The sequence below is a fragment of the Penicillium soppii genome, assembly GCF_028829465.1.
Source record: "Penicillium soppii strain IBT 18220 chromosome Unknown utg000004l, whole genome shotgun sequence".
Lineage (NCBI taxonomy): Eukaryota > Fungi > Ascomycota > Eurotiomycetes > Eurotiales > Aspergillaceae > Penicillium > Penicillium soppii.
The window spans coordinates 5,023,086-5,042,747 of record NW_026643234.1 but is presented as its reverse complement, the minus strand read 5'-3'; the positions used below and the strand labels follow the sequence as shown (position 1 = coordinate 5,042,747).

The 19,662-nt window shown below is 49.9% G+C and overlaps 7 protein-coding genes across 7 annotated transcripts; 4 read left to right on the top strand and 3 right to left on the bottom strand.

Annotated features, from left to right (window-relative positions):
* Nucleotides 1-498: 498 nt before the first annotated feature.
* On the top strand, nucleotides 499-2,741 carry N7529_005338 (PHD finger domain protein; the record flags this gene model as incomplete). Its single annotated transcript, XM_057240865.1, has 2 exons — nucleotides 499-2,507; nucleotides 2,558-2,741. 2 exons carry the CDS (start codon nucleotides 499-501, stop codon nucleotides 2,739-2,741), a joined length of 2,193 nt encoding a protein of 730 aa, XP_057100160.1.
* Nucleotides 2,742-3,380: 639 nt separating this feature from the next.
* Nucleotides 3,381-4,576, top strand: N7529_005337 (sideroflexin family transporter; the record flags this gene model as incomplete). The annotated part of the gene is made up of 4 exons (XM_057240864.1): nucleotides 3,381-3,484; nucleotides 3,559-3,692; nucleotides 3,746-3,840; nucleotides 3,890-4,576. 4 exons carry the CDS (start codon nucleotides 3,381-3,383, stop codon nucleotides 4,574-4,576), a joined length of 1,020 nt encoding a protein of 339 aa, XP_057100159.1.
* Nucleotides 4,577-4,758: 182 nt separating this feature from the next.
* Nucleotides 4,759-6,277, bottom strand: N7529_005336 (amidase; the record flags this gene model as incomplete). The annotated part of the gene is made up of 2 exons (XM_057240863.1): nucleotides 4,759-4,925; nucleotides 4,978-6,277. 2 exons carry the CDS (start codon nucleotides 6,275-6,277, stop codon nucleotides 4,759-4,761), a joined length of 1,467 nt encoding a protein of 488 aa, XP_057100158.1.
* Nucleotides 6,278-7,201: 924 nt separating this feature from the next.
* N7529_005335 (putative protein kinase (Lkh1)) lies at nucleotides 7,202-9,481 on the bottom strand (the record flags this gene model as incomplete). Its single annotated transcript, XM_057240862.1, has 6 exons — nucleotides 7,202-7,402; nucleotides 7,454-7,541; nucleotides 7,600-8,062; nucleotides 8,115-8,462; nucleotides 8,515-8,596; nucleotides 8,660-9,481. 6 exons carry the CDS (start codon nucleotides 9,479-9,481, stop codon nucleotides 7,202-7,204), a joined length of 2,004 nt encoding a protein of 667 aa, XP_057100157.1.
* A 2,492-nt stretch (nucleotides 9,482-11,973) lies between these two features.
* Nucleotides 11,974-13,671, top strand: N7529_005334 (uncharacterized protein; the record flags this gene model as incomplete). The annotated part of the gene is made up of 3 exons (XM_057240861.1): nucleotides 11,974-12,644; nucleotides 12,692-13,052; nucleotides 13,111-13,671. 3 exons carry the CDS (start codon nucleotides 11,974-11,976, stop codon nucleotides 13,669-13,671), a joined length of 1,593 nt encoding a protein of 530 aa, XP_057100156.1.
* A 369-nt stretch (nucleotides 13,672-14,040) lies between these two features.
* On the bottom strand, nucleotides 14,041-15,828 carry N7529_005333 (uncharacterized protein; the record flags this gene model as incomplete). The annotated part of the gene is made up of 2 exons (XM_057240860.1): nucleotides 14,041-14,681; nucleotides 14,748-15,828. The coding sequence occupies 2 exons, from the start codon at nucleotides 15,826-15,828 to the stop codon at nucleotides 14,041-14,043; spliced, it is 1,722 nt and encodes a 573-aa protein (XP_057100155.1).
* A 598-nt stretch (nucleotides 15,829-16,426) lies between these two features.
* ysh1 (cleavage polyadenylation factor subunit YSH1) lies at nucleotides 16,427-19,545 on the top strand (the record flags this gene model as incomplete). The annotated part of the gene is made up of 6 exons (XM_057240859.1): nucleotides 16,427-16,579; nucleotides 16,639-16,736; nucleotides 17,034-17,368; nucleotides 17,430-18,241; nucleotides 18,291-18,954; nucleotides 19,004-19,545. 6 exons carry the CDS (start codon nucleotides 16,427-16,429, stop codon nucleotides 19,543-19,545), a joined length of 2,604 nt encoding a protein of 867 aa, XP_057100154.1.
* Nucleotides 19,546-19,662: the final 117 nt, after the last annotated feature.

Below are 19,662 nucleotides of genomic sequence, written 5' to 3'. Positions count from 1 at the left end.
GAAAAACCAGCAAGTCCCCACGTAATAAAAAAAAAAAAAAAGAAGACAAACAGAGAAAAAGGAAAACAACCGAAACTGTCAATCTCCGACTTCCTTCTTTTCTTCACCAAAAAAAAAACCTTCCATGCATTCCTCCTTTACCCCTTGATCTCTCTACTCTCTACTCTCCCTCGTACAATATTGTACTACAACAAAAACAAACAAAATACGAAACACAAGAACAAAACACAACTTAAATGAATTAACTCTATCTCAAATGATCTTACTTGTCAACCCACATTCTCAAACTTAAGGTTGCCTGGCAGCTTGACCTTCAATGATTAAGTGTTGCTGACATGAGTTGGGATCACCCTGTCCATAGGTATGCCCATTACTCCCTTGAATAACCCCCTTCCATGCGGGGTGTGTCACATTATCTTTCTTTTTTTTGTTCTATGGATAATTGTTTTGTTCTTTTCCCATATACGTTCATGTTCAAGGTGATGGGAAGTGTTGCTCATGGATTCGTTTATGTTTAGCTTCAGCTACGGTGAACCTCAAACTCCGACGAGGACTCCTAACTTCGATCCCTTCCATACCCCCAAACTCGAATCTAGCTTTTTCGATCCTCGAGTCACTTGGGATACCTCCGATCCATATGCCTCCAGTCCGGAGCTACTCCGCACGCCGCAGAAGTTCGGTCTCGGCTCATCGAATTCAAAGGGAATTAGTCATGGCTCGGAGTCAGGTTACAAGGGGAGGACGTCGGACCAAACCGATACGGCCAGACGAATTCGACCCATGAAGCCTCTTCCGAATGAGGATTATCCCCGGCCAGTGGGCTCCGCCAAGTCAGCCGCCTCGATGCAAACGCCTCCGCCGACAAGTGCCTCCAGAAGAAAAATACCCGAGTTTGACCAGCCCGTTGGAACTACACAAGGAACAATATCAGGGATGGGAGGACATTTGGAAACACCTAGTCGTCTTCTGGGGGAGTCTCCCAGAATGTTTGGAAACCTTCAATCGTCACCCGACCTCTTCCAATTGGCTTCGTTAGATCCCGCGGGCTCCCCCTTCTTTCCACAGCAACGATTGTTCTGGGATCAAGATCTAGACAATACAAGTGAGATCCCCTTGCCGAGCAATGGAAACCATTTTGATGCTCGCCAACCGTCTTCAAACACACATCATATCCCCCAATTACCCACCATTGATGGTGCAATTGATCTTCCCGATTTTGGTCACACCTTCGATCTTTCCGCACCCGCCAATGATGCTGCCTTCTTTCCAGCCCCGTTCTCGACCTCACCCCGGCGCCCTATAGCCAAGGCTGAAGATCCAGCGCTGTTCTTAAGCTCCCCTGCTCGTCGATTTGGCGGGCCCCAGCTCACACCCGAGACACGGTCCCTCCGTGGCCTGCGGCAACCGTACCATCACCAAGCGGAGGAATCAAAGCGAGAGGAACTCCTCCGTGCCCAGGCACCGAATAGGCGGCGACCTAGTTCATCTGCCAATTTCCCAAGCGAGAGCGACGAAGAAGATGACGACTATACGCCTAGAGGCATACGACCAGGCTTAACTCGGAGTGTAACACATATCGGTCTATCAAGCTCGTTCAATCGGTCAGTCAGTCAGGGGGGCCTGATGGCATCTACAAGCGGGATTCGAAAGAGCCCATCTAAAGGGCGATCATCTCCTGCCAAGACAATGCGTCCGGCTCCCTTGCCTCGAGCGAACTCAATTGCCACTGGACTGCCGACCCGCTCATCATCCGTAGTATTACGCATTGGCCGAGACGGTCGTGCAAAGGCTGAGATGGAACCCCTCGACGAGACTCCGACTGGTCTGACCGATCCTCTGACCGGTATGGACCTAGATGGCTCAGCAACTGAGAGCGAAGCGGACCCGGCTGAATACTCAGACTACCCTGTCCTGCATCGTGCACAGTCGTCATTCTCGCTCTATGATGGGCCCCGGCCTCCGCTATCCCGAAGTGACTCTGACTCCCGTCCTCCTTCAAAGGGTTCATACGCTTCCACTGTTGGCTCGTCTCAATCAGGACGGCTCTCACCGTGGGCCGGGTCTTCGAGAGGAGGGGGACGAACAACCTTCCGTGGGTCCCCTGATATAAAGCGCACGCCTAAACGGCATTCCTCTTTACTCCACTCGGACTCAACCTACACCCGTGGAAGCGCAGCATCAGACTCGCTGCCTGGGGAGGACGATGACAGTGGTGATGCCCAATCCGCGCTCCGACAGGTTTTGAAAGAACGCGGTCGGGGTCCCAGGCCCTCTACTGGGTATAACAACCGGCTTTCTCGATCATCTCATACCTTCAATCATCTCCGATCATCACCCCCACGCTTTGGCTGCGATTTTGACATTCCTTCCCGACACAATGCCTCTCCTACAACCCTAACTGATCCCGACCTTGCCACGCCCAGCACTGAGCGTCACAGCAATCCCAGCAATGGGACACGATGTGTCTGCCGCTCGATGGACAACGGTGGCCATCTCATGATTCAATGGTGGGTTCTATTCCATACCCTAACTTTGCATTCTATTCTAACTTCTTCAGTGAATCATGCACTCACTGGCTACACACCAGATGCGTAGGATTGGAGCGCTCACACCTCCCCTCCGTTTACGTTTGTGTCTTCTGTGCACAAACACCATCGAAACAGAACCGTCCCCGAACCTCCTATGTTCCTGGGCAAGCCCCTCCCTCTCCCTTGGCCCACAAGTCATACCGTCTTCGGTAACCTTGTGTGCCGTTCCCTGCATGTCTTGACCAGACCGGTGCCGCTTGATTTCTTTTCTTTTGTGTGATTCTTCCCCACTCGGGCTCTTTTATACTTGCATTAGCTGGGCCTCGCTTCCCCATTTCCTAATCTCCTTTTATGGAGACACTTATGATACCTATGTACTATTCCCTTGACTGGGCAAGCCCAGAATAGAATTATTTCTATAATTCTCCGCACGTTCTTGCCAACGCTTACCCTTGTAAAAAGCCCTCGAATCTGCAAATTCCCCGCATATCGGGGTGGCGAACCGGTGTTATCGGGAGAGATGCCGTAGAGCTGCATGATCGCAATGTAATAAGCTCACTTATATAGTTTGATTGCAGACCCTCGCTTGAATCACTAAAACAGATAAATCACATCTCAATCTCAACCTCCAGTGTGCTGAACCCCTGTTCAAAGGCGGCGGGAAAAGAGAAAAAAACTTATACTTCGATTTGATCTGATTGGTCAATTAGTTACTTATCGCCTCACCGCCCTTTTTATCAAAAAGCGCTTTTGTCCCCGCGGCGTGGAGTCATTTCTCTTCTTTTGCGCGCTCTTCATTCGCTTTGGTTCTTTCTTTGCCAGTCGTTTGTGCTTCGTCATTCATTCACTACAATGTCTGCTTCTCTCCCTGGCAGCCGGGACATGCCCGCTTCGCAATATGACCTGACAACATACTGGGGTCGCGTGCGCCATTCCGCAGACATTGCGGACCCTCGGTGAGTGTCACAAAGAGGAATTGGTGGAATTTAGGAATAATACGGACGTGTACTGACTCTTTGCCCATTATTAGAACTCTGTTTGTTTCCGCGTCCGGTCTTGAGGCCGCTAAGAACCTCATTTCTTCTTACAAGCAGAATCACATCCCGAATATGACACCGGAGCTGTGGTCGGCCAAGAAGGTCGTTGATGCGACGTTGCACCCTGGTATGGACTTACTGGAACCCATATATTGGTTCTTGGCTAACGGGACCGATCAGATACCGGCGAGGTGGTCTTTCTGCCCTTCCGCATGTCGGCCTACGTGCTCTCCAACTTGGTGGTCACGGCAGGCATGCTGACCCCGGGATTGAGTGTACGTCTGATTCCATACCTCCAAGGGAAACGATGACTGATCTCTACAGACAAGCGGCACCCTCCTCTGGCAAATCGGCAACCAGTCCCTCAACGTCGCCATCAACAATGCCAACGCCAACAAATCCACTCCCCTCTCCTTGTCCCAAATCGGCAAGTCCTACCTCATGGCCGTCTCAGCGTCCTGCTCCGTCGCCGTAGGCCTGAATGCTCTCGTCCCCCGCCTGAAGAGTATCTCCCCCAACACCCGCCTCATCCTCTCCCGCCTCGTCCCCTTCGCCGCCGTCGCCTCCGCCTCCGCTCTCAACGTCTTCCTCATGCGCGGCGAGGAAATCCGCCGCGGAATCGACATCTACCCCGTCCTCTCCGAGGCCGAGCGCGCCAAGCGCGAGGCCAACCCAGACGCCGAGCCACTCGAGAGTCTCGGCAAGAGCAAGAAAGCCGCAACCCTCGCCGTAGGCGAAACAGCCATCTCTCGCGTCTTGAACGCCACGCCCATCATGGTCCTGCCGCCTCTTATCCTCGTTCGTCTGGAGAAGACGAACTGGCTGCGTGCGCGTCCTCGCATGGTCATGCCCGTGAACCTGGCTTTGGTTCTGGGTACTTCGCTCTTCGCGCTGCCTCTTGCTCTTGCGGCGTTCCCCTCTCGCCAGGCGATCAATGTCAGTAGCCTCGAGGAGGAGTTCCAGGGTCGTGGCGGTGACCAGGGTATGGTGGAGTTCAATCGCGGAATGTAAAATCTTTGGTTTGGCGTTGAACAGCGTGCACATACATATTTGCTTTGCAGGCAATAGACTTGCATTTTCGTGTTATATTTGGGTATTTCAGTGTCAATACAACTAGGCTGTTGTTTATATACTACCTGTTTATACTCCGTACGCAGATGGCCTTTCTCTGAGCCTTGTAGCGGTACAACCTGTCATGTCTGACTAACAAAGCCCAGATCAGGAGCCTGTTGAATCTGCAGAATGCGCTCTGCACGCTCCGCAAGATCCAACAGCTCATCTTCACCCCAGTGTCGACCCATGAACTCCAGTCCAACAGGAACACCAAGCACTGCAGACGCGGTCTTAGGGCTTCGTCCAGCTATAGTATACCACATCAGTATGTCCAACGCAAAACAAAACAATTAACATACCAGGAATACAAATAGCCGGCCTCCCCGTCAAAGCAGCCAAAAGCCCATTCCGACCACACTGCTTCCTCGCCCCAAGCTTAACAGGCAACTGTCTCTGATGCGGATACGACAGCGCATCAAGCTCATACGCCTCGAAACACTCCTGCACAGAACTCTTAAGAGACTCGATAAACGCCAACCGCGCCAAATATGCCTTACTCGTCATCGAATAGGTATCAGGATCTTCCAATCCAGCCGTAAAGACCTCAGTCACAGCCTCTCTAGAAAACTCGCCGCTCCGCACAACAGACTCCAGCGACCGATGCGGCGACTCAACATGTTCCATCTGCAAGAACTCATCAAGACAATCCCTGAACTCGAAAGCCTGCGTATCGCCCTTCTCCAAAAGCGTCCCGAAACTCCAGTCCGGATGACAAGACGCAGAAACAGGAACTAAGACAATATCCTCGTCCTCTCCGATATCCCCCAGCGCACTCCTAACAATGCCCTGCACGATACCATTCTCCGCCATAACCTCCTCGTCGGCGCCCTCATCCGGCAAGAAATACGCATCCAGCACACCAATCCTCACCTTAGACTTTCTCGCAGCTGCAGACACAGACGCAGGCTCAAGCCCCGCCATAACACGATACAAAACCCTTACATCAGCCACACAAGTCCCCATAGGCCCAGCAACATCCTGCGTCTTAGAAACCGGCACGATACCGTCACACGGCACGCGCCCCGTCGAGGGTCTAAAGCCCACAATACCGCAAGCCGACGCCGGCGAGCGCACCGAATTGACCGTATCCGTTCCGCAACCGAGGAGGCCAAAGCCCGCTGCGATAGCGGCGGCTGTCCCGCCGGACGATCCGCCCGGTGTGCGGGTAGGATCGTAGGGATTTATGGTTTGGCCGCGGCGGGAGGAGAGGGTTATTCCCTGGAGGGCGAATTCGTGAAGGTTTGCTTTTGCGAGGATTATTGCGCCTGCTTTTTTGAGGCGAGTTACGACTTTGTTGTCTGGGGCTTGGAGGGTTGATAGGGCTTTGACGCCTGCTGTTGTTGGGAGGTTGTTTGTTGTGTAGTTGTCTTTCAGGATGATGGGGATGCTGTGGAGGGGTGGGAAGGCGGAGTTTGATGTTATGTGGGATTTTGAGTCGGATTGCTTTTGGGTTGCTTCGGTTTGGGCATGTGGGTTGAGTGTGATGATAGATTTAAGGGTTTGGTCGTGGTGGGTGATTGCCTCGATGTATTTGTTTAGTAGGACTGGGCCGAGGGAGGGGTCTTTGCGGAGACTTTGATGAAACTGGGAAATTGTCATTTTGTTTTGTCTGTGAGGGAGTTGATTGAGATGTTTAGAAGTATATGCGATATGTATGAGGGGAAATTGGGGTCGTTGGAGTAAGTATGTTCGAAGGTATATTGCGAGATCGACGCAATGCATAGATCGGCGATCAGCCATTTTGAACTGCCATCACCTGTTATGTCCTGATGGGTATTGGGGTTTGCAGGAATATCGAATGATTCTAGAATAATCATTCGATGTATATGGAGTACGGAGTACTCCGCAGACAAATAGAGAATGCGGTGGCGGCTCATCCGATCTATCAGAAAAAAAAAGCACTGTCTGCATTAGCACGATTTTGTACAGGTCAATTGAGAGAGAAAAAAACAGAGCTGTGAAACCCCTGACATGGATTGAAAGAAGAAAAAGAAACCCATGTCTTATATGTACAACACACGATACAGCTAAGAGGACGCCACAAACAATCAAAATGGTATAATCGTCCAGACTTAGCCTAAGCCCCCCAAGCCGGATTTCATAACAGACGCATTGGAAATGAAGATAACATACAGCCGGCGCCTTTAAGGATAGCAGAATAGATAAAAGCAAATAAAAGGTCAGAGGTGCACCTCGCATGCCGGAGGATCCCGAAGATACATGCCCGTTGCTCAGGGTCGATGCTGTAGTGCCACAAGAACTTGGACATCCGCCGAATCCTGCAAGACCACCTGCAAGGTCAAACCCTTTAAGAATAGAAAAAGAGTTAAAAAAAAGGCATCGTGATCATGATTTTCCCAGAACACCATTCCCATCCCATTTCGCAGTTGAAAAAAAAAATATCCTCGAGATAAAAAGCCGTCTATCAAGAGCTGGATCCTATTCACACCGGTGAGGAGACCATATTATGCTGATGTGAAACCCAAATATAGGCTACTGTAGCTGTGCAAGTCAGATCGGAAACTAGGTGCGTGCTTGTCCTTGACGTTGCAGTCCCTGGCCGATCCGGTATGCCTCGGTGCCGTCATCGACGAGCGACTCCTTGAACCATGGGTGTTGCAATGCCATCTTGGCAGTGATGCGGTTCTTAGGGTCGTAGACGAAGATCTTTTGTAGCAGATCCAGGAATGAACGGTTAAATGGGGTGTTCGCGGGAATAAATTCCTGAGGAGATCAGCCACTTGCTCGCAAGAGGGTCCTGTCGATAGCACTTACTGTTAAGGATTTCATGGCGCGCACATACTTCCGCGAGGCCCGGGTTGTATCATTGTTAGGGTAGTCGATTTTGCTGCGACAGAAGTACCTAGTCGAGTTAGTACGTGCGTGCTACGATGGGATGTTTGTTGGATAATATAACGTACTTAGAGGCCGAGTTGCTACCTCCGCTTCGGCTGCCTGCCATCACCTTCTTAATCAATGAGGTGTCAATTCGCGTGCCAATAACGGCCTCCATCATGGCCAGATGCTCCAGGTTGTCATGTGTCTGGAAGAGGGCGTCTCCGGTGAAGAACTCCACCAAGATACATCCGATACTCCAGATGTCACAGGGGAAACTCCAGCCGAGGTTCAAGATGATTTCAGGAGCCCGGTAGTGACGGGTAGACACAACGGAGGAGTGGTATTCGTCGTCGAAGGTCGCTGAGCCGAAATCGATGAGTCGAATTTCGCTGTCAAGAAGAACGCGGCGCTGCCGAGCATTGCGATTTGTGGCATGAGAGGAAGAGGGAATAGTGCGATTGTAGGTGAAAGTCTGGTAGGCGTTGCTAACGAGGAGGATGTTTTCGGGTTTGAGGTCGGTGTGGATGAGGTTTAGGTCGTGGAGAACTAATGCAGTCAGTTTTCGAATCCTGAGACAGTATTTTAACAAGGGACTCACAGGCAACACTTGTAAATAGCTGGCGAGCGAATTGCTGAATTTGGCTGCTGGGGAAAGGCACAAAGCCATTTCCTTTAAGGAAATCAAACACACTTTGTCCTAGCAAATCAGTCACAATACAAATGTGGTTTCGGAAGTCGAAGCAGTCCCGCAGATGGATGCATTTGTTGCGGTTGCTCTTGTCGTTCGACGCTAGAGTTGACAAGACTCGTAACTCGATGCGAGAGGCATCGCGGTACTTTTGGATCGAGCGAATGATCTTGACTGCACAGCGAGCCTTACGCTGCTTGTCGTAGGCCTCGACAACCTTGCCAAATGTACCTTGGCCTAGAAGTTTGATAACAGAGTCTCAAAAGGAGTCAGTATGGTCATGTTCGTCATTGAAGCGGTTCCTACTCACATCGATCTGTCAATGGAGTATCAGGAGTCACAATATAGTGACCGTCGTCGTCGTCAAACTTCTTGTTCTGAGCACTGGTGTACTAGAGAGGCGAAGCTCTTGTCAGAAAATCGTGGAGAATAATAGTAGGTTAGAGAACACTCACATCGCGAACGACGGGCACAGGAACATCCTTCGCTTTGATCGTCGGTTTCGAAGGTGGAATGTAGCTCTCGAAAGCACCCGTAGTCTCTAGCTCTCGTCTTTTCTGCTCGTCGCGGGTGGATTTCCGAGTAGCCACGCGTTTCCGCTTTTGACCAACTCCGGCTTCTTCATAGTATACACCATTGCTTGCGCCAGAACTGCCTTGAGATCCTAGCGAGGTCGGAGCGGTTGTGTGCAAGGAAGCAGTGCGATCGGTCGACAAGGATGTGGTTGAGGAATGCTCGCCGTATTGTTGGGGGTTAATTGAAAAGGACGGTCGGTCATAGTGACCGAGATCGTAGGCGGTTTCAATGCCAGTACGCCGCTTTTTCCCAGCCGGCTGAGGAGCCGCAGGAGGAGGCCTCGTGGACGCATGAATGGCAGGAGTAGGGGCTCCATTAGTAGCAGGGGCTCCATTGGAAGCCTCTGGTCCAGGGCTGTCATCAATCACGATGACTTCCTTGGGAATTCCATTCTTGTAAAATTCGGTCCAGTCTGGCTTCTTGTTGCGAGTACCCAGCGAGGGAGCCGTGCTTGATCCACTTTGGTGGGTCATGGCTGAGGGAGTCGATGCCGCTGGGGGATTTCTTGGGGTTTGGGTGTAGGGAAGGGTGGCGGTTGTTGGAGAAGGAACCGAATAAGCGTAAGAGTTCGCGAGACGGGGTCCGGCGGCAGTAGTCGGAGTTGGATAGGAAGTATTCGCTTGGTAAGGGGGGTTGTGAGGGTATCCGTAGGTCTGGTGGTGAGAAGGGTGCGTTGCAGTCGCGGTGGACGGGGTGGACATTGTGCACGAAGGTATGCCGTCACACGAACGGGGGAAACGAACAGTCTATTCACGACTGAGAGATCTCGCGCGTCACTTGAATAGAGACAGGTTCTCGAGGCAGGACACGCCAGCCAAAGAGAAACCAGAGCCGACAGAGATTGAGGCAAGATTGGCCGGAAGGAGATTAGGACGTGATGACGAGGCTGAGGGCGGTGGAGAAAGAAGAGTTGTTTCAAGTGAGTTGCATTTCCTCGACTTTCAAGACAAAGATAGATACGAGATCATTGAAAAGGAATTTAGCGACATGAAGAGATTCAACGTGGGGAGAAGAGGCCTGGAGGCAAAGAAGAGTGACGATTGGGAAGATGGAAGCCCGGAAGTTCGACCGCCTGTCGATCAACTACATCGTTTTCTATTCGTTCTGATCCTGCATCATTTTAAGTGATTGAGATGGGTTTCAAATGATGGACAATTCTTCTTATTGCTATTGTTACTTTATTTCAAAATTCATTAGAATAATTATAAATTTGTTCTTACTATACAAAACTCCTATATAAGATCTAACTTCAACGTCACAGCCATTATGAGGTCTCTCTCTATAATATGACCCAAGGTATGGAACAAATTCGGAGGTCCATGCGCTTCTAGGGAGAGAGATCTGCTGCGGGATATTATGGCCTCATTCCAATCGCACACCGTCCCGGAATGATAATGGGGGAGAAAAAAAAGTAAAACTGCCCAGGTGCTAATGGTCTGGGGCCGCCACCGGAGCATCGTGTCCAAGCCCTGGGCTAACCGAAGCCCACATCGGGAATTCTCCTATCAACATGTTCATGTCCAGATTCTAAAAGAACTTAATGAGACTGTGTTAGAAGATTTATCCCACGACAACACAAAAAAGGGGGAATAAAGAGTTTTAATGCACTGTGGTATTATGTATAGAAAATGGGAATCAGCTGGCCCAGGTGACATTCCTAATGACTCAGCACTACATTAGGAAATGAAGTCCACATTGACTGTGAATAGATTGATGTTATATGATATTGAAGTATCAATGAGCCAGTTGTCAGACCAAAGTAAGGGGAGAATAGAAAATTCCAATATCAGGAGTGAACTGAAAAGCGATATAGAGATATAGGTATAGAAAAATCTAGTATATTAATAGCCTAGGGTTTTCATTGTCACTCAGATTAACATTGCTGTTGTTATTTGACCCTTGTTTAGTTATTGATCGGGTTAATCAATGCAAAAATATTCCTATTGCCCATACAGAAGTTTTTCTTTTGCTAGCCACTTGCATATAAACCCCCAATTGGTCGATGTCGCCTCGAGGTATAACAAACATACACCGGAATATAATTTCCTTGCTGTCCTCACTCGTGCTTTTGTTACTAGGTGCCTTCGACCAATAGTGATAGTTCAAAAATATTAAATGGCAGAGGTTGCAATAAAAGTGAGGTGGTGCTTCTAGGTACACTATCTTCATACAGCCCCCCGTCGATTTCAGGCCTATTTTTCTCCATGAATTTGTATGGTGACATATTTTTTAGATAATCTTTAATCAAATTTAATATCAGATTGACAAACCATCTCTTTCCAAATGATCCAATCTATTAGATCGTCAAATGGTAAATGATGAAAGTCTGACTTCAAGTTTGATTCTCAATTATACGTAGTTGGTTAGCGGTCCCATAGTTAACTAGTCTAGAATCTTTTACAGAACCTTGAGAATAAGCAGTTCTATACTAAAGCCTTGGAAATACTTACGGAGATGACTTATATACATCTTGTCTTAGATTCATCATAATAATGAATATAAAAATAATTAAAAAATCTCTTACTATATAAAATTTTGGGGCACAAAGGGCCTGAGATTGACACTTTTTTGCTGGCGATTGTGCGAGTGAGTATAGACTTATAAACACCTATGCAATCGAGAAAACATAGGCATAGTCTCAACTTCTATTCACTGCTGCCTTGAAGGACACTTATCACCGAAAATCAGTCCTACAGCCCAATGCAGACCAAAGCGGTAACCTCGATGCATCCAGGGCATCGTACTATCCTAATCGGGCGTGGCTGTGCTACCTATGCTCCGCACAACGCTGAAATGCTTAGCATCTCTTATTTGCGGCCCTATTCTATGTGTTCTTTTTGGTATCAATCCTCCTTATTACATGGAGCTTTTACATATAATCTAGCGCCATGCCCAAGCCACCCGTGCTAAGTCGTGGGGCCCGCTTACATCGTTGCCTTGTTGTCATCCATGGATAACCCCTTCATCCCGCAGTCATAGAACCTTTACAGGTATTCTGTGCGATTGGATGATGGCCTGATAGTCTCGGTGTGTCTGGAGCTGCTGAATATCTATATAATTACCACATACCTCCCGCTGCATCTCTTTTGATATCGACCTTCATTCCTACATAATTTCCTGCTCTTGATATTTGATCATCAAGTACTACTTCAAATCTTTTTGCTTTTCTAAACTTGATAATTACTTATCGACAATGGCATTCGCGGGACAGAAGGCCGTGAAAGGCCTGGCAGCAGGCATTGGTCTCATCTCAGAATCGATCTCTGCTCACAAGGCGAAGAAGCAATCGCCACAAACCAACACAAACGATAACAACCAGCTAGAAGGAAATTTGCATGGGAGTGGTCACCCTCAAAGCATCAATAGACAACAAGGCGAGGACCCAGAGAGCACCGCGAAAGACTTCCTGGAAGAACAGTGGGAGCTCGACGAGACCCAAGACGAATTGAGACAGACAACCGAAGCTCGAACAGAGCTGTCAGAGCACGAGACCGAGCAGGCTCTCGATGAAGCCGTTCGCCGCTTTGCATTCGACCATCCCCCTCCTGAATATACACCCAGTAACGACACCCTAATGCCCCAATTACCCGCGCCGATCCTCCTGCCCCAACGCAGACCAAAAAGCCGCAAGCGCGGATTCATCCGCGCATATGCACCTGATCTAGCCGCCTTCTCTATTGACCAGCCCATGTTCTTTGAGTTCCTCGATAATGCCGAGAAGGCATGTCAAGGAGCAAAGTGGCTGAATGCCATCAACCTGGCATCAATCGGGACAATGTTCATGCCATTTGCCACGGGAATTGCAGTATCAATTGCCATACAGATTGCCACAGATGTCGCCATTGCCGTGGATGGCATACGGAGGTGAGTCGATCTCGGATGATTTGCTTCATACCACTGACACGACCCAGAACAAACACATTCTTCGATAAAATGAATAAAGAGTTCTTCCAGCCGCGTGGTCTTTTCTGTCTAGTCATGACCTGGAATCCAGATTTGCCGGATGCACCATCGACAACAGTAGATTTGAACTCAATGGTCTTCAAGTCCACCGAGAGAGGAGGCTCAGACATGCTGGACCGTCTACGACACAAATTCAAGTCATCCGACGGGAAGACCTATGGCAATATCTTCCCTGAAGTAGCACCCTTGATATTCCCCGGTCTTGACGAGCTTGCCTCCGACCGAGACGCGACGAAGGAGATCTCAAAGACCAAGAAAAAGATGGAATTCGTGAATGCTTACTGGGACAAGCGGGCCCAGGCTAAATTTGTGAGTCAATCAATAGCCGATGATTAGGTGCTGTACTAAACCTTCATATTTGATCTAGGCAACGAAGAATCCAGAGAGCCATTTGGCAAAAGGCCCCAAACCCGCGTTCACCTCGCGCTATGCTGACCCCAATCATCCCGCCAGCAGCGGTGACCTGCTGGCCCTGGTTAGCGGAGGCCATTTCTCCGCGGACAAGCTGCAGAGCCTCAGAGGTGGTCGGTCCCCTCTTGGACGAACTCGGGGTTCATATGCCCCGGACCAATTTGCCAGCCAAGAATATGATCAGAGGAGGGACTCTAGATCCAACCCTCCGGCGCCGCATGCGCCCTATGGTCGATCTCTTGATGTGAGAGGTATCATCGGTGGACGCAGAGATATGCGAGGATCCCGCAGCGCGGGACAAGGGGCGTCGTTTGAGTCGTCTGAATACAACACGGTGCGCGGCGAGAATGGTCGGATGTTTGATCGACGAGCAGAATGGAACAGAGAAAACATGGGTCTGAGCAACCCGATTTCGAAGCTACGTGAGCAGAAAGTGTTGTACCTGGCCATTGTGAACATGCCATCCGAGGCGGAAATGGCTCAGGCTCGCGAGGTTGTGGGACGGATGGATGTCTAGGATGTAATATGAAGAACATGGCATACGTGGTAGCGACGGATTTATGAATTTTATGTACAGCCGACTTGTCGGCGTACCCATCAAACCTATTCCAAGTTACTAGTACGCATAGAGGGAGAGTAAGCGAATGGCAATGAGATGGACTGAAATGGGGTACATAGGAAGGTCCTCTATCACCCGCTCACGAAACGCACATGCTCAACCTGTGGGAGAAAAGAAAATTAAAGATGGCCCGACGACCCCATAAGCCAGCCAACGCCACCGTACACGCAGGAAATGCAAAAACTCCAGAGACCGCGGAGCCAGTCATGGGCACTGGTAAGGAATTAGAAAGACAAGAAAATAAGATTACAAACATTCATGGGCCGGTCAGATTGCACGATCGCGGTCCTCTTTAGGATCCTTCAGGTAACCCCGTTGCACATGTCTGATTGCCCGTCCGTCAGACTCAAGCATGAACAAAACATCTCGGACCTGAATGCCTGCCCCCCTGTCTTGATCTTCGCGCCATAACCCAAGGCGGCGTTGGGTTTGAGTGGGTGTTGAATCTCCCAGGCTGGGCTTTTCGGGACCAGCGGTGGGAGTTGAAGGGGCCTGGCGCGATGGAGATGAAAATCCACTACCAGTTCCTGAAGACTTCAGCCACGAGTATGACTTTTTACCGAACATGCTGGTACGGGGAGCAGCATTGCCCAGAGCCATTCGGGCCGTCTCCACGGATTGCGCATGCTGCTGGGCTTCGCTTGCCTTGGAATCCGTCATTTTCCGCGCCTCCTTCTTAGTCATTGACTTTTTGTCAGTACCAGGTGCTCTTTCACCGATCGGGGTGGAAGGTGCGGATCCCATTGGATCGACGGAGTCGGCTCGACCAGCCTCGTTGAGAATAGCATTGCTATTGCGCTTGGCACGCTTGGATGCGCGCCTGTCCTCAATCGAAGTCTCCCGGTTGAGAGTCACCCGGAATCGTTCCGTGGTTGGCTTTTTAGTAGGATCTATGGCAGTATGTGGGCCTGTGAGTTGTTAGCAAAGGGGGAACAGGCTGCTGATTACTCGAGTGGTATAATTGGAGATCGTACGCTTGACTGGGGTTTGAAGATTTTGAGTATTCCCCTTAGTTTGCGCAAGAGGCTGTGCAAGGTCCTTCCATTCGATGGGAACGACACCATGAGAATGTGCTCGGCGACTGCGAGCGAGAGTCGCAGAATATTCGATGACACCTCTGAATCGTTCCTCGGTGGAAATTGACAGAAGGTTCAAAATGTCCACCAGAGGGGCACCCTCCTGGTTGAGGATTGTTTGACCAGTGCGGACAACAGAGGAGCCATCAGGACCAGTGACTTCGATTGGCTGGGGTCGACCGGGTACTGGGTGGAACAGTCCCTCGGAAGGAATCCGAACACCCAAGTCAAAGCCTCGCTTCTGGAGCTTTTGTTCGAGAAGTTTTGTAATCAGGAATGGTTCCTGGATGTGGTACTGTGCCCGTCTCGCTGCGACTGTGTCTTCGCGAGTTGGTTCGTTAGGGTCTTTGAACGGAACATGGGCTTGAGAAGATGGGTCCGCGCCGTATGAATCGTGCGAAATCGTCGGTTTCATTTGAGGCAATTCACCAAAGCTGTTAGAAGCAGAGAGAGTGCCTGCGGAACCCTGAGAAGTAAAAGAAGTGTTGGTTGGGGGCGGATGATGTGTATGTGGACCTCTTTGGGGAGGTTGCGCCTGCGCATTCTGCCCTGAGAAGCTCCGAGTGAGAAAAGCTTCCTCCTCTTTCACATCAATTCCAGATGAGGCTAGAACGTCCGTCAGCTCGGCAGCGTCCGTCGTCTTATCTGCTGGGCGAGAAGGGGGTCCCATAGTCCCGGGGGGAGCGGGAGCAGGCGACGAAGCCATGTTCATGGTGTTCATATTCATCGGCTGGCCGTTCATAGGGGGTGGGTTTTGCGGAAGTTGCATTGCGTTGAAACTTGGGGATCCATAAGGAGACTGCGTTTGCGACGGTGGTAGAGGAGACAAGCGAGGACGCTTCGATGGAGGGGGTGCAACGGCTCCGTTCACAGGGGAAGCCATCGAATTTGGAGATGGGGACGAGACAGGCGGGGAGAAGGGCTGAGTAGAGAACTGCGGCGGCGGAGGCTGCTGTTGAGGATGGCGAGCTTGCGCCATTGTGACGAAAACTAACAGAAAAAACCGACTGAAAGATCTCGGAAATGAACAGGATTATTGCGCAGAGCTGTGGCTTTCAATATGAATGGTATTCCACGCGTGGTTGATAAAGTGAGCGGATTGCTCGCACCACCAGCTTCCACCAACCTTGACCATCTCAATAATGGATCTGAACCATTAGCGCGACAATGTAATTGTATCTGAGTTGTTTGAGGATAAATGGGACGACGACCAGTGAATAGAATGATCCTTGATGGGGTAAGGAGCTTTTGCCCAAAAGGTGGTTGAACTCTTCCGCGGGCGCGACTGACACGTGACGCGATTAACTAAGCTCTCCCATCCCAAATCCATGAAGCTTCCCTTTCAATCCTCCATCAGATCGCATTGAGGCTCCAAGGTCCTTATAGTTTCTTGAATTCTGCTCAGTATCTGGTATTAATATACACTCTGTGGCACAAGTCATGGGCGTTGCGCTCAACCCATACTGAGATCTTCGGCTTCAAACCGTGCGACTCGGACCAGTACCATTCGATCAAACATTGAACAATCAGACAATCATTCAACGGCCTAATATTGATTTTGCATATTTTACAACACAATGGCGACCAAGCGCAAAGTCTCAGCAATGGGCGCAGCCGTGGATGATGAGCCAGTGGATCCATCAGACGAACTTGCCTTCTACTGTCTGGGCGGCGGCAATGAAGTTGGCCGCAGTTGTCATATCCTGGAATATAAGGGCAAGACAGTGATGGTAGGTGGCCTTAGAGGACTGCAGAAACACACAAGACATGTACTGACGTTTGGCTGTAGCTTGACGCAGGTATGCACCCGGCGAAGGAAGGCTTCTCTGCACTACCCTTCTTTGATGAGTTCGATCTGAGCACGGTGGATGTTCTGTTAATCAGCCAGTACGTTCATCTCTTATTTTGTCTACTACATATATACGCGGAAAGCCGCGAAGGGACATTGTCGCGTGACTATACAGGATGTGAGGCTTTTGGTTTTGGCAGTCTACTGCTAGAACTTGTCTCCTGTAACACACCCCTCTGCACATATGAGATATCTGAGAAGCCCAATACAATCCACCATCATGCATGTATTTCATGCCTTACTGTATCTTCAAGTCTTTCGAAATTGATTGCTTTTAACCGTGCCGCTCTTCTCCATGGTCGTCGCAGCTACTAATTGTATAATCTTCTCTATAGTTTCCACGTTGATCACTCATCTGCCCTTCCATATGTTCTCAGCAAGACCAATTTCAAAGGAAGGGTCTTTATGACTCCAGCGACTCGAGCAATCTACAAATGGCTCATTCAAGACAATGTTCGGGTCAGCAACACATCCTCTTCTTCCGACCAACGCACCACGCTATATACCGAACGTGATCATTTATCAACACTTCCCATGATTGAGACCATCGACTTCTACACTACACATACGATAAATGGCATCCGCATTACCCCATACCCCGCTGGTCACGTTCTCGGTGCGGCCATGTTCAAGGTTGACATTGCAGGACTGGTGACATTGTTCACAGGAGGTGAGTTAAGCAATTCAAAGTTTTTTTGGATGGTAAAAAGCAGCTGACCATGGCACGACAGATTACTCGCGCGAGGAAGACAGGCATCTAATTCCCGCTGAGGTGCCTAAGGGGACCAAGATTGATGTCCTCATCACAGAATCTACATTTGGTATATCATCTAATCCGCCCCGACTAGAGCGCGAGGCTGCATTGATGAAGTCAATCACGAGCGTTTTGAACCGTGGCGGACGTGTCCTCATGCCTGTGTTTGCTCTTGGTCGTGCCCAAGAGCTGCTTTTGATTCTTGATGAATACTGGGAAACCCACCCTGAGCTTCAGAAGTTTCCCATCTACTACATCGGAAATATGGCACGACGGTGTATGGTTGTATACCAAACCTACATCGGTGCCATGAACGATAATATCAAAAGACTTTTCCGGCAGCGTATGGCGGAAGCCGAAGCTAGCGGTAACAAGAGTGTTAGTGTCGGACCGTGGGATTTTCGATTCGTTCGTAGTCTCCGCAGCCTGGAACGTTTTGACGATGTCGGAGGCTGTGTGATGCTTGCCTCTCCTGGTATGCTGCAGACAGGAACGAGCCGTGAGCTGCTAGAAAGATGGGCACCAAGTGATCGCAACGGTATTGTCATGACTGGTTACAGTGTGGAAGGAACCATGGCCAAACAACTGCTTAATGAACCTGACCAGATCCCGGCTGTGATGTCCAAGGTTTCTGCTGGGCACGGTCGAGGTCGTGTTCCTGGAGCGAATGACGAGGACCAAAAGGTTATGATCCCCCGCCGATGCACTGTCGATGAAGTCAGCTTTGCAGCCCACGTTGATGGCGTCGAGAACCGCACTTTCATTGAAGAGGTTGCTGCACCGGTCGTGGTAAGTGTAGTATGACCTGTCCATGTGAAACGTTTCCTAACCCAGGCAGATTCTGGTTCATGGCGAAAAACACCAAATGATGAGACTCAAGTCGAAACTGCTCAGCCTCAATGCCGATAAAACTGTCAAAGTCAAAGTCTATACGCCGGCAAACTGCGACGAAGTCCGCATTCCTTTCAAGAAAGACAAGATTGCCAAAGTTGTCGGTAAGCTTGCTGGGCTTGCACCTCCGTCCGAGGAGGATGATGCTCAACTCATGGCCGGCGTCTTGGTCCAGAATGGGTTCAACTTGTCACTGATGGCCCCTGACGACCTACAGGAGTATGCGGGCTTGACAACCACGACTATTACTTGTAAACAGCATATCACGCTCAGCTCCGCGAGTATGGACTTGATTAGGTGGGCCCTCGAAGGAACTTTCGGTGCCATTGAGAAAATTGGAAGCAACAAGAAAGCCGAGAACAACCAAAAAGATGCAGACTCAGATACCGATATGCTTGCGGCGGGCACTACGAAGCAAGAAGATGCTGAAGAGGAGATTCCTTCCGATGAGACACAAACATTCCTTGTCATGGGGTGTGTATATCTCCGTCATCATTCTCGCACTCGCGAACTTGAGTTGGAATGGGAAGGAAACATGATGAACGATGGAGTCGCAGATGCCGTGATGGCTGTTTTGCTCACAGTGGAGAGCAGCCCGGCGTCAGTAAAACGTAAGAAGACCTGCATACCTTCTCAATCCCATGCTTACTTTCATTATAGAATCCGCCAAAGACAAGCGCCACCATCATCACCACAATGACGACGACATGGAGATCCCGTCTCTTCCAAACCCCCACGCCCAAGCTGGACCCCAAGAGCGACTCGCTCGTATGCTCATGATGCTGGAGGCCCAATTTGGCGGTGACAACATTGGTCCAATTGAGCGCCCTCGCGTACAGACTGATCTCGCCCTCGGCCCACAACACGATGGAGATGAGATCAACGATGAGAGATTTTCCGACATCGAAGCAGCAGAGCTGAACCGCCTCGTCACAATGGGTATCCCTGTCCCTGGTATCGAGATCAAGGTGGACAAGCACGTTGCTCGCGTGTGGCTTGAAGACTTGGAAGTTGAATGCGGCAATGCCGTTCTGCGGGACCGTATTCGTGTCGTTGTGGAGCGTGCCATTGAGACTGTTGCTGGCTTGTGGGCGGAGAGCTCCATTTCCCGGGATGCTGCGCCGAATGGGTCGGTCAACGCAAAAGGAGGAATTGAAATGGCTGCTGCGAAGAAAGCGGCTGCCATTGAAGCCCAAGCTTGATCACTCTGATGTACCTGTAAACTAGTAAAATATCCCATCAAATGATAGTGATTTGAGTTTATTTTTCGTGGTTGTTACTCTGAAAATGTTGTCCATTTTAGTAGCTACTATTTATTA